Here is a 10,352-nt window from a genome sequence, read left to right on the forward strand (position 1 = left end):
GTAGATTAAAGGATTTACCTGCAATAATCCTAAAAATACACTATACTGTAATGTGGTTTTTGTGGCAGTTCCTACAGTCTCTTACCTCAGTAATGTGTGTGAAACTCAGGAACACTAATAATTTCAGTAACATTTTAAAGAACCCACACAGTGATGCTTCATGTTTTCGTCACGGTCTTGATGATGTGTGGCCTTTAAAGACGAATCACCTCTGATTGTGCACATTGGTATCCAAAGACCGCTTCACGCAGCTGCGGTTTCATGATTTATCAGCCATGTTGTGATTAACAAACATTAGAGTGATTACGTTTTTGTAAACCACCATGTTGCTTCCTGCAGGCTGCAGCGCCAAACTGCCCTTCTGCAAGTCCAACCCCTGCCAGAACGGAGGCACCTGCAGGGTGAGCTGGGAGACGTTCTCCTGCGACTGCCCGCTGGGATACGGAGGGAAGGACTGCAGCCACGGTGAGATCCTGCTTTCATTCCCACTTTGTGCATAACTACAGTAACGGCAACCTTTAACAGTGTCACTTCTATCGGGCCACTTTGCTGTAATTATCAGTAACAGACGAGGTGACACGAGCAGCGGTTTGCGCTTTTCACGCCGGCGGGGATCAGACTGGTCATGTTTTTACATAATGCAGAAAAACAGGTGTGAACTTCAGAGACCTTTGTTTGCTGGTGGTGATTATACTACTGCCTCATTAATTAGTTGATAATGTGCCAATTTTAAAAATGCTCCAGGTAGCAGTTTTGGAATTATTAACCCTCTGAACCTCAAGCAGTTCCTTCTCTGTTTACTGGAAAACAAAGTCCTGCAGCTCAATGGAAATAGAACCACTGTGGCTAAAATGGAGAGAGAAATGCATTTTGTAAAGTTTAACAAAGTTTTAATGCTGTAAATAATACAAAAGGAGAGAAAAAAGGAGAATTTCTTTGATTATTTATTTTACAAAATAACCATGTAAGACATTACTAGAAAAAAAACAAGTCAGCTTTACCTATTATAGATATTTTTACTGGTTCCATTTTTTATTTGAGCCACCAGTTCAGCTTAAAATGTTGTTTTTAATAATGGGATTGTTGGTGACAGCTGGTTCTCAGTTGCATTGAGCAGTGCAGATTTTTTATTTTTATTTTAACACAATCTTGTTAAGGCAAATGGTTCATTTTTGGTGATTTTTAAAAATGAGGTGTAAAGATTTTGAAGGAATATCACAACTTCAGGCTCAGATTTGGCTTTTTTTTTCAATGAAACAAGTTCGTTGGACCGTTGGTTAAAAAAATCCAATAAATCTTTCATTCATTCTTCTTTATTTTAGTTTCTAGTTCAGATGAATGGTGTCATTTTTTTTAAACACGTGCCTTTCAGAGGCTTAATGACTTAATGTGAAAATGCTCAAGGTGACACGTTTCACCTTAATAAAGATATTTGTGATTTTAAACACTGGTTAAATTCCAGCAGACTGCACTGCAGCAGTAGTTCAGATTCAGAAGTGCTATGTCATTCACGCCCCACTCTGCTCTTCAGCATTTTTTAAACCCTTTGAGTATTTCTTTCTCATTTTAGTGCTGATCCATCACAGCTGTAGGTTTTTTTTTTTTTGCAGTAAGGGAAGAAGGTGAACGTAGAAATACATGTTCAGGGTTGGGAGAGTGTGGACCTACGTGAATGTAAAGAAAAGAAGTGAAACTAAAGAAAAGGAAGAATCACAAAGACACACTAAAGCTAACATGTGAGGTACAAGCTGGAAGCCTTTATTTCCTGTGTATAATTGAACCAACACAAACCTGGAGTGATTCCTCACACATGGGTGGACTTGCTGCAGTCCAGGTGGATTCAAGATGAGCTTCACTCTTTTGTGTTTACTGACATGTCTTGATTGCGAGCACAGATGTCCAACTCTGAGGGGAAATCATGCAGCAAAAATGTGCTTGTGGGGTAAAACTCAGTTGTTTCTTTTGATCTCGGGAAAGAAATGTTCACACGGACTCGTTTTGTCCTTGTGAGTCTGTCAGTACAACACAACAACATCCCTGTGATGTGGCTTGTCTCTTATTTATCAGATTAAGTAATTATTTTTATGCTTTTATTTGATAATCAGCAATAGTAAGGAAACAAATGAAGGAGGAATTAAGAGAGGAGACAGTTTGGGAATGATGCAAAATGATGGGGTAGAGGTTCCTAACGAGCTCAAGGGGATAAAGGGATCGATAACGTATTTAAAATCAAATCATATGAAATAAAATAAAGGTCCTCTGAGCAAATAGAGCAAATATATCAGGATAATTCAATTTGTGGGCGCAAAGTTATGGTTTTGTTACCCAGCTTTAAAAAGCTTATCCCTAAATTAAGTGAGTATATTCAGGCAGTTTGTATTAATGATTATTTTGCTATTTTCAGCAACATATAAGAACAAGTCCTAGAACAGTCACATATTTTTGGAACCACCTCTTGGAATGTAGGCTAGTGTATGTTAAATAAACCAGCTTTGTCCACAGACTCCAGGTAAACTCTAAAAGGTAGATTGTGCTGTTGCTGAAGGGTTGAACTGATTTACAAGACAATGCTACTTAACTTTGCCATCCAAACCACCAGATGTTATCTTATGGATTGGACAGGATTTATCTGTGAATATGGGATGTTTTTTAATTAAACCAGTCAGACTACTAACCACAATCTGGTTCCTATGCAGCTGCACTCATTCTTATGTACATTTTAAATGTACAATTTGCTTTAAAACAAACATGTTTTCTCACCTTTGGTGTTCTAGGAAAGGTTTCCAGTTTAAAAGAGCCATAAAATTCATGTAAATAGGTTTGAGGAGAGAATGAAGGTATGAGTCAGCACAGGACTTTCATTCATGGGGCCAGGGTTTGTATCCCATGTTGGAACATTATTCCTAGTCTTGAGTTTCAGTGTCACTCATTGTTTGCTTTCAGATTTTATTTGCCTTTTGGTTAGGTTTAGGCACCAAAGTTATGTGGTTAGATTTAGTAAAATATAATGGTTGGGCTGACACCGTCATGATAAGTACATGTTAGAAGCTTGGGTAAATTTAAAAAACAAAATTACTTGGTTAGGTTGAGAAAAACATTATGGTTTGGGTTACAATACAACTCTTTCCATTAATAGAGTTTTAGGGTGACAAATCTTCATCTGAATATATAGAGCTACCATGTTTATCCATCCATCCATTATCTGTACACCGCTTAATCCTCACTGGGGTCATGGGGGGTTGGAGTCTGTCCCACCAGTCTATCACAGGGCTACACTTAGAGACAGACAACCAAGCACACTGACATTCACACCTACGGACAATTTAGAATCACCAATTAACCTCGACACGTTTCTGAACTGTGGGAGGAAGCCGGAGAACCCGGATAGAACCCATGCTGCATGGGGAGAACATGGAGACTCCATGCAGAAACATCCCGGGCGTCCTAACTGGGACGCGAACCGGCAATGGTGCTAACCACCGAGCCACCATGCACCCCCCCACCATGTTTATTTTAAATATATTTGTGATAGGGAACCAACGAATGTAATCCAACAGAAAATATATTTCCCCAAAAAAGCAACTGAGAATGAAGTTTAGTTGTACAGGAACGTAATTTTGTAGAGGTTGGTTTGCTACCAACAAGGCTGCCGACTCTTATGTATGGACCAGTTCACACTTTTACATGGTCTCCATCGTCTCACACGAAGAAAAACAAATAATAAAGTGCCAAAGAGGACAGACATCAAAGGGGTAAAAATGCAGAAAATGTGCTTTAAATGACGTTCTCTTTCCGATGGAGGACGCCCCTACCTCTCACCAATCATGTATCTTTCCAAGTTCACTCCCCCATTGTTAAAACATAATCATGCGCCCATGGTTAGCATCTTAGCTTCGTCAGGGTTCTGTGAACAATGACACCTTTCCGCTGTTCAAGATGTTGCAGTATTTTTTTATTCGCAGTTTTTTTCTCTCTCACCTTTCCCCCTCAGTGATGCCACACCCACACCGCTTCCTGGGTAACAGCGCCCTCTGGTGGGACCTGAAGAACGACGTGACCATCTCCACGCCCTGGTACCTGGGCCTGGTGTTCAGGACCAGAGCGAGGGAGGGGACGCTGCTGCAGGCCCAGGCCGGACAGTACACCAGCCTGCTGTTCCAGGTGGGCGGACACACACACACACACACACACACACACACACCAGCACTCATCTGTTTCCATTAACGTCTGCACTAGAGTTTATTGGACCATTAGCATTGGGCAAATTTTGGGGGATAAATTTGCATATTAACAAACGAGACTATGATTGAGATAACTGTTGTTGTGGAAATCCTGCCATCACTCCAATTACCTGCAATAATAAAACACACAATTGCTTTAAACAACATGATAAAATAGGTGTAAACAGGAATGAAAGTCATTACAATGGAGACGAGAGACAGAGAAGAATAATGACGATTGTGACTCAGCTCTTCATAATATTGTAATTTAAACCTTATGGTACAGTTTTTCAAAGATTAAAGCATCTCCATGGAAAGACCTGTAGCTAAGGTTACCTCCATAAGTCACACCATAAACAATTTGGTTGTATTTTTTTAGTCATGGCTACACATTTTCAGCCAAATCTCACCTGGTTGGCACAAACCAATGATGGGAGTTGCACTGGTGGCTCATTTGTTCCGTGTTTTAGTAAATTATTAGCCACTATATGAGACTAAACTCACAAAAATGCTGGTATTGCTTTGGAAATGTACATGTATTGTGTGTGTATAGTTTAAATGTCACATGCTACATCCATAGAGAGCTTTAATACAGCAGGATCTTGACAGAAACAGGGTCATGCACAATCATACATATACAGTTTGTAGTGAATAATTTGCTCGTTTTCTCTTGTTTTCCCTCTGCTCTTTGGCTTCGCATCTCTGTCTCAGGTGATAAATGGTCAGCTGGTGTTCTCGGTGACCCGCGGTTCGACCAGACCGGTGCGTCTGCGGCTGGATCAGGTTCAAGTGGCAGACGGCCGGTGGCACGACCTCCAGCTGGAGCTGCGAGATGTCCGCAGCGGCCGCGAGACGCGATACGTCGCCACGCTGCGGCTTGACTTTGGACTCTATCAGGTAACGGAGATGACAGAAATCCAAAAGTAAACAGACTTAATGTTGTAGCGCTAAGACCTCACAATTAGAGGCAGATGATGGAGTGGAGTTTTCAAGGGCAGCAAATTGAAGTCACAAAATGCTATTAAAATAGTGTAAATGTAGGATTTAGAAGTCTGCAAGCACAGCTGTAAATGAACAACAAGGTTTTCATCATATCTGCTCCACTAAATCAATAGGACTTAATTTCCATGAACAATTAATTTTCTGCTGTTTTTTTTTTTTTCAATCACGACCCAAAGCGGTTTCGCAACCTTAATTGGCTGAAAAAGTCATCTATAATTCTGGGTTTAGATTTAATTTGGCAGTTTGAAATCTGCAGCGAGTCTGACGGACAACATTATTCAGTCTAATCACTGGAGATCTCACTAATTGGAATTTTGAAGCACTGAGTGTGGACGGAGGCAAGAAATGCTTTAATCCAAAACATCTCCATGTGCGCAGACCTCTAACTCATACTGCTGTGAGCCAGAACGGTGAAGGAGAAAACCGCAGAGGAGAGAAAGCAGATCAGTTACACGTGAACTCATTTTAAGTGTTGAAATCAGGTTTTCATCGATACAGGAAAGATTCTGCATTTGGCACGAAACTGTAGATGTACCAATATGGAATTTAGGAGCTGATAATTATTGGTTAATTGTGGCCAACATCAACCAAGAATCACCAATAATATTAATCTTAGAAATGCATAAGAGGTAAATAAGCATGCTTTCTTAGTATTGGCATGACAAGCGCACCAGCTATGGTTGAAGCAGTCAGCAGGTGCTTTTATGGACCTCTTACATTACAGCCATGTGCCACATTATAACATGTAATTATCAGCTGATTATCGTAATAATAACATTTATCTTATTTACCTGCCAATAATTTCTGTATATATTCTGCAGCAATGCTTGAAAAACTGTCACAAACTAGTATTTCAAAGCACAATTTCAGCAGATCACCTCTCTACTATGAAGAAAATTTAGCGAGTTTTCAAGGAGATTTTGAAATGAGTACATTTTTGCCACTTGTTCCAAGTCATTCAGGAGTTGAAGACACAACTAAGTGATATATATGTAAATTCTGACCTGCTGCTTTTGGCCTCCAAGATGTCAAATCTCAAGTTAAAATGTGGGATTAACCTTCTTATCTTACTATCTTGTCATTTCTTACCATTATTTCCTCCCAACCCCCGTTGTTTCCTTGGATTTCCCATAAGCTTCCTTTCCACCACCAAGACACCACAGATCTCTGACAAATACGTATACAAACACAAATACAAATAAGACATGAGAGGACATGGAACAAAAGTAATTAGTAGAACACAGGGGTGGAACATAATGGCACATATAAATACATACATAACTCAGGTTAACACTAAAATGAGTGTACATGTGGTTTTTACATGTGTATGGTGTGTGTGTGTGGGGATGTTTACAGCTCTGTTCAGACAGGAGGTTGTGATATCTATGTAGAAGAAAGAAGAAGAGTAAGTAGAGAAATAAATTCAACGATTTATAATGCAGTGTGTGTTTCTTCCAGAGTCTTGGTGCTGTTTCCCATAGTTGTGCATTTGTGCTGACTCATGTTCCTGCTCCAGCTGCTGTGATGCTTTAGAGGAGCTTCCATGTCGTGGAGAGGCGGGTTATCGGCTGGTAGTATTAAGGTGTTGTGCCTTATGGGGGTGCGTCACAGTCAGGATTGTCCTGCCAGTCTGGATGGGTGCCTGCTGTTAGCAACACTTCCCTTGGTGCTGCCAGTCGACCATGGAGCGCTGTTTGGTTCTTCAGCCAGTAGGAGTGGATCGTGTCAGGTCCTGGTGCTGTGGAGCTCCTCATGCTTTAGACTCATTGTTGGAGGTCTGGCTTTGTGATGAGGTGCTTTTAGGGCCATCAGCCGCTTGCTGTTGGTGCTTTCTCCAATATGCTCTTCCAGTGTTGCTCAGTCTATCGGTGTGCTGTTGTTCCCATGCAGCTGGGATGCATCCTGGTTGGGTCGTTGGAGGACATTTTATTCTCTTAGCCTCTGCTTCTCTGGTGTATATCTTCAGTCGAGTCTTTGTTTGGCCGTCTCCAGAGCCTCACTTGTGGACGTCTTGTTGAACTTTTTAACCATCCAGGACCAGTTTCTCAAGACACACTTCTGTTCGCCAACTAAGGTCTCTTTGGGCTTCCAACCTTGTCTGCATGTTGAATTTTTGATCCTATACCCAAGTATGTCCAGGACTCCAGGTGCAGTCTCACATATGAGTTCACTGGTTTCCATGATGGTGGTAACTGGGAGTAGTGAGCATAGCATCTCCTTTGGTGGTGGTAATGTAGCATCTACTTCCTCAGCTGCTTTGCACTGTTGGCCCAGTATGTCCTTGCTGCTTGGTTCCTGATCTGTTGGAGCCTCTCCAGTTCCAGCTGTGATAGTATCTTCCTGATGTATGAGCTCTGGGCTACCAGCTGCTCCTCAGTCAGCGTGGACGTTGGAGTTTCCCACATTTGTTGTGTGCGTATCCTCTTTCATTGGGCCTGCTGTGTCTTGTTCTAGTAGCCCACTTGTAATCAGAATGTCCTCAGAATGTCCTGGTTCCACAGCAGCATCCAGTTGTGCTCTGTGAAACTGAGCATGCCCAGTTGGCTCTGATATTGGTAAAAAGATCCAAGTGACTTCGAAGGCGGGCTCACCGCTGGGGCAGAGGCTTTCCTACATCCCTGCATAGCCTCAGACTCTCCAAGATGTGGCTCTGCTAATCCTAGTTTCCCTAATCTCCAGTGGATTATTGTGTCAGATTGTACTGGATGATGTGTGCTGGATGTGTGCACAAGGTATGAGCTACACATCATTTACGTAACAGTAACACGAGCACAGAAAAAGCACACACTTCACAGTTGTCTTATCGTCATCTTCGGCTCGGTTTAAACAAACAATTTTTGCCGTGTTTTTATGTTGTTTTAATTCTTAACTCATCCGCCCGCTAGTAACGTCTTTCATCTTGTTGCTGCAGTTCACCAGGCTCCTCTTCAAAGTGCATCAAGTGGCGCACTGAGCGAACGGCGCCGAAAACATTTTTTAACACAAAATTATTAAACGTGGTAGCTGCCAATTAAACGCTAACTGCCTCTGAAAGGGGTTTGGCACGTGTGCAGCTTTTATCAGACATGTTTCACCCTCTATTTTGGCGCCTGCTGCTGAAACAGTGATGAACAAGAGCTCACTGGTTTCGTTTTCGTGCCTCTCGCGAGCCGAGCCGGTTTGTCAAGATCGCTTCGCACGTGTTATCAGCTGAGCGGTGACCTTCTCTGCGCTGATTGCATGTTACTGTTTTCTTTTCTTTAATGGAGTCAATCATTTCGCTCAATCATGTTCTCTTCCCGTCCTGTTTGACTGACATATTGGAAGCCCCATAATAACCTCATTGAGAGGTTTAGAAAATACCATTTTCAGAAAAATAAAATAACAATTTGTCCTTGTTGATGATCTCTTTACTCGTTTGTGACAGGGCTTTTTTTATGCTTCAAGCCATTTATTTCTAATATTTTCACACCAAATAAATTACAGAGGTCTCCTGCGCTGTCACATAATGGTATTTGAAGTGCCTCTTGTGTATCTTTGTCCAGCCTTTGAGTTTGCACACCGCTATTAATAATAATAATCTTTGCCCTTCCTGTCTCCATCTGTCCCTCTTTTCTCTCCTCATTAGGGTACGGTGATAGTGGGAAATGAGATTCATGGTTTGAAGGTGAAACATCTGCATGTGGGAGGAGTGCTCGGCTCCGGAGAGGTTCAGAACGGGATAAGAGGATGCATACAGGTGAGGATGGATGGGTTAGATTTTTAATATTTATTGACAGACGGGCATGCAGGTGGTTGGAGGGCTTTAAATGTTATCACATGAGGGATGAAAATGAGCCAAGAAATGAGTCTGGGATTGACAGGTTTTGGATAAATGAATAAATCTGACTGTAACACTCCACGTCTCCATCTTTAGGGTGTTCGTTTGGGTGTTCGGCCGGACTCTCCCGCCCTGCCTCGCCCGTCCAGAGCCGTCAAAGTGGAGACCGGATGTAACGTCGGGAATCCCTGCGTCTCGTCTCCTTGTCCGGCTCACAGCCGCTGCGCCGACCAATGGGAGCGCCACACCTGCGTATGCGAACCCGGTGAGTGAACAGAGATATGGTTGGTTTTGTTGGCGAGGTTTGGTGAAATGATACCGGATACCATGAGCAGCCTGTTTGGGAGAGCAGGTGGGAAATTTTATTCTCATTTCTATACCTGCACCGCAACATAATACAAGCTGTAGGGAGGGATGGCTGCTGCTCGGCTGCGGTGACAATAAGGACACTGAATGAGGTTAATGACGGCGGCAAGTGTTTCTTAAGAGGCTGCGTAATTTACAACCTAATGAATGTCTATGTTGTTGTTGCACCACTGATAATGCGGCGCGCTGTGAATGAGGACATTGGAGCTGAGTGAATGACTTTAGGACTCTGTGTTCCAGTGATGTAATGGACGTGTTCTGTACTGTATTTACAAAGGCAAATGTTTTTTTAATTAGAATTTGCAAATTATTTAAGTTTGGGAAAACAAATTGTTGTTCACAAAAGATGAACCTCCTGAACCCCAACCTCTATTGAAACAGCCCAGCTATGGCTGAAGTAGAGGGAACTCAGAAATGTCTTTTTATGCAGCTATAATATTATAAACATGAGAAAACAAACAGATTCCTTTTTTGATTCCTATACTATCAACATATATGACATTTTTCCAAAACCCCACAGGTGTTAACAATACTAAGAAGAACAAAAAGCATACTCTACATACTATACATATGTTACTACTTACACTTGTAATTTGTTTCCACTAATTGTCTCCTGACTGCTTTTTGTAAACACAGCCTGCAGTTCAGCTGAAAAATCCCAGAATTTTACATGACTGTTGGTCACAGCTGTGTCCGTCGTGGCTTCATGGTTGAATACAAACTTTTTCTTTTTCTTTTTTTTTTTACACACTTTAAACACTTTATTTTGGCTTAACTTTCAGTAAGACCTGCAGAATAAAGTAATTTTGAAGAAATATCACAAAGCTTTGATTTGATGAAGTGTAGTTCAAGGGCGGGGCTGCAGGGTGGAGCGGTGGTTAGCACTGTTGCCTCGCAGCAAGAAGGTCGTCGGATCTTTCTGCGTGGAGTCTCCATGTTCTCCCCGTGCAGCGTGGGTTCTCTCC

At 41.9% G+C, this 10,352-nt stretch overlaps 1 protein-coding gene across 1 annotated transcript in view; it reads left to right on the forward strand.

Moving 5' to 3' along the window:
- celsr3 (cadherin, EGF LAG seven-pass G-type receptor 3) overlaps nt 1-10,352 on the forward strand; it is a 200,095-nt gene that overhangs the window by 99,373 nt on the left and 90,370 nt on the right. The window contains exons 9-13 of the mRNA XM_008284729.1: nt 340-465; nt 3,992-4,161; nt 4,932-5,117; nt 8,830-8,940; nt 9,118-9,286. Of these exons, the coding sequence (XP_008282951.1) occupies nt 340-465; nt 3,992-4,161; nt 4,932-5,117; nt 8,830-8,940; nt 9,118-9,286 (762 nt within the window). The remainder of the gene's footprint in view (nt 1-339; nt 466-3,991; nt 4,162-4,931; nt 5,118-8,829; nt 8,941-9,117; nt 9,287-10,352) is intronic.

This window comes from Stegastes partitus, unplaced genomic scaffold (assembly GCF_000690725.1).
Source record: "Stegastes partitus isolate 25-593 unplaced genomic scaffold, Stegastes_partitus-1.0.2 Scaffold369, whole genome shotgun sequence".
Taxonomy (NCBI): Eukaryota; Metazoa; Chordata; class Actinopteri; family Pomacentridae; genus Stegastes; species Stegastes partitus.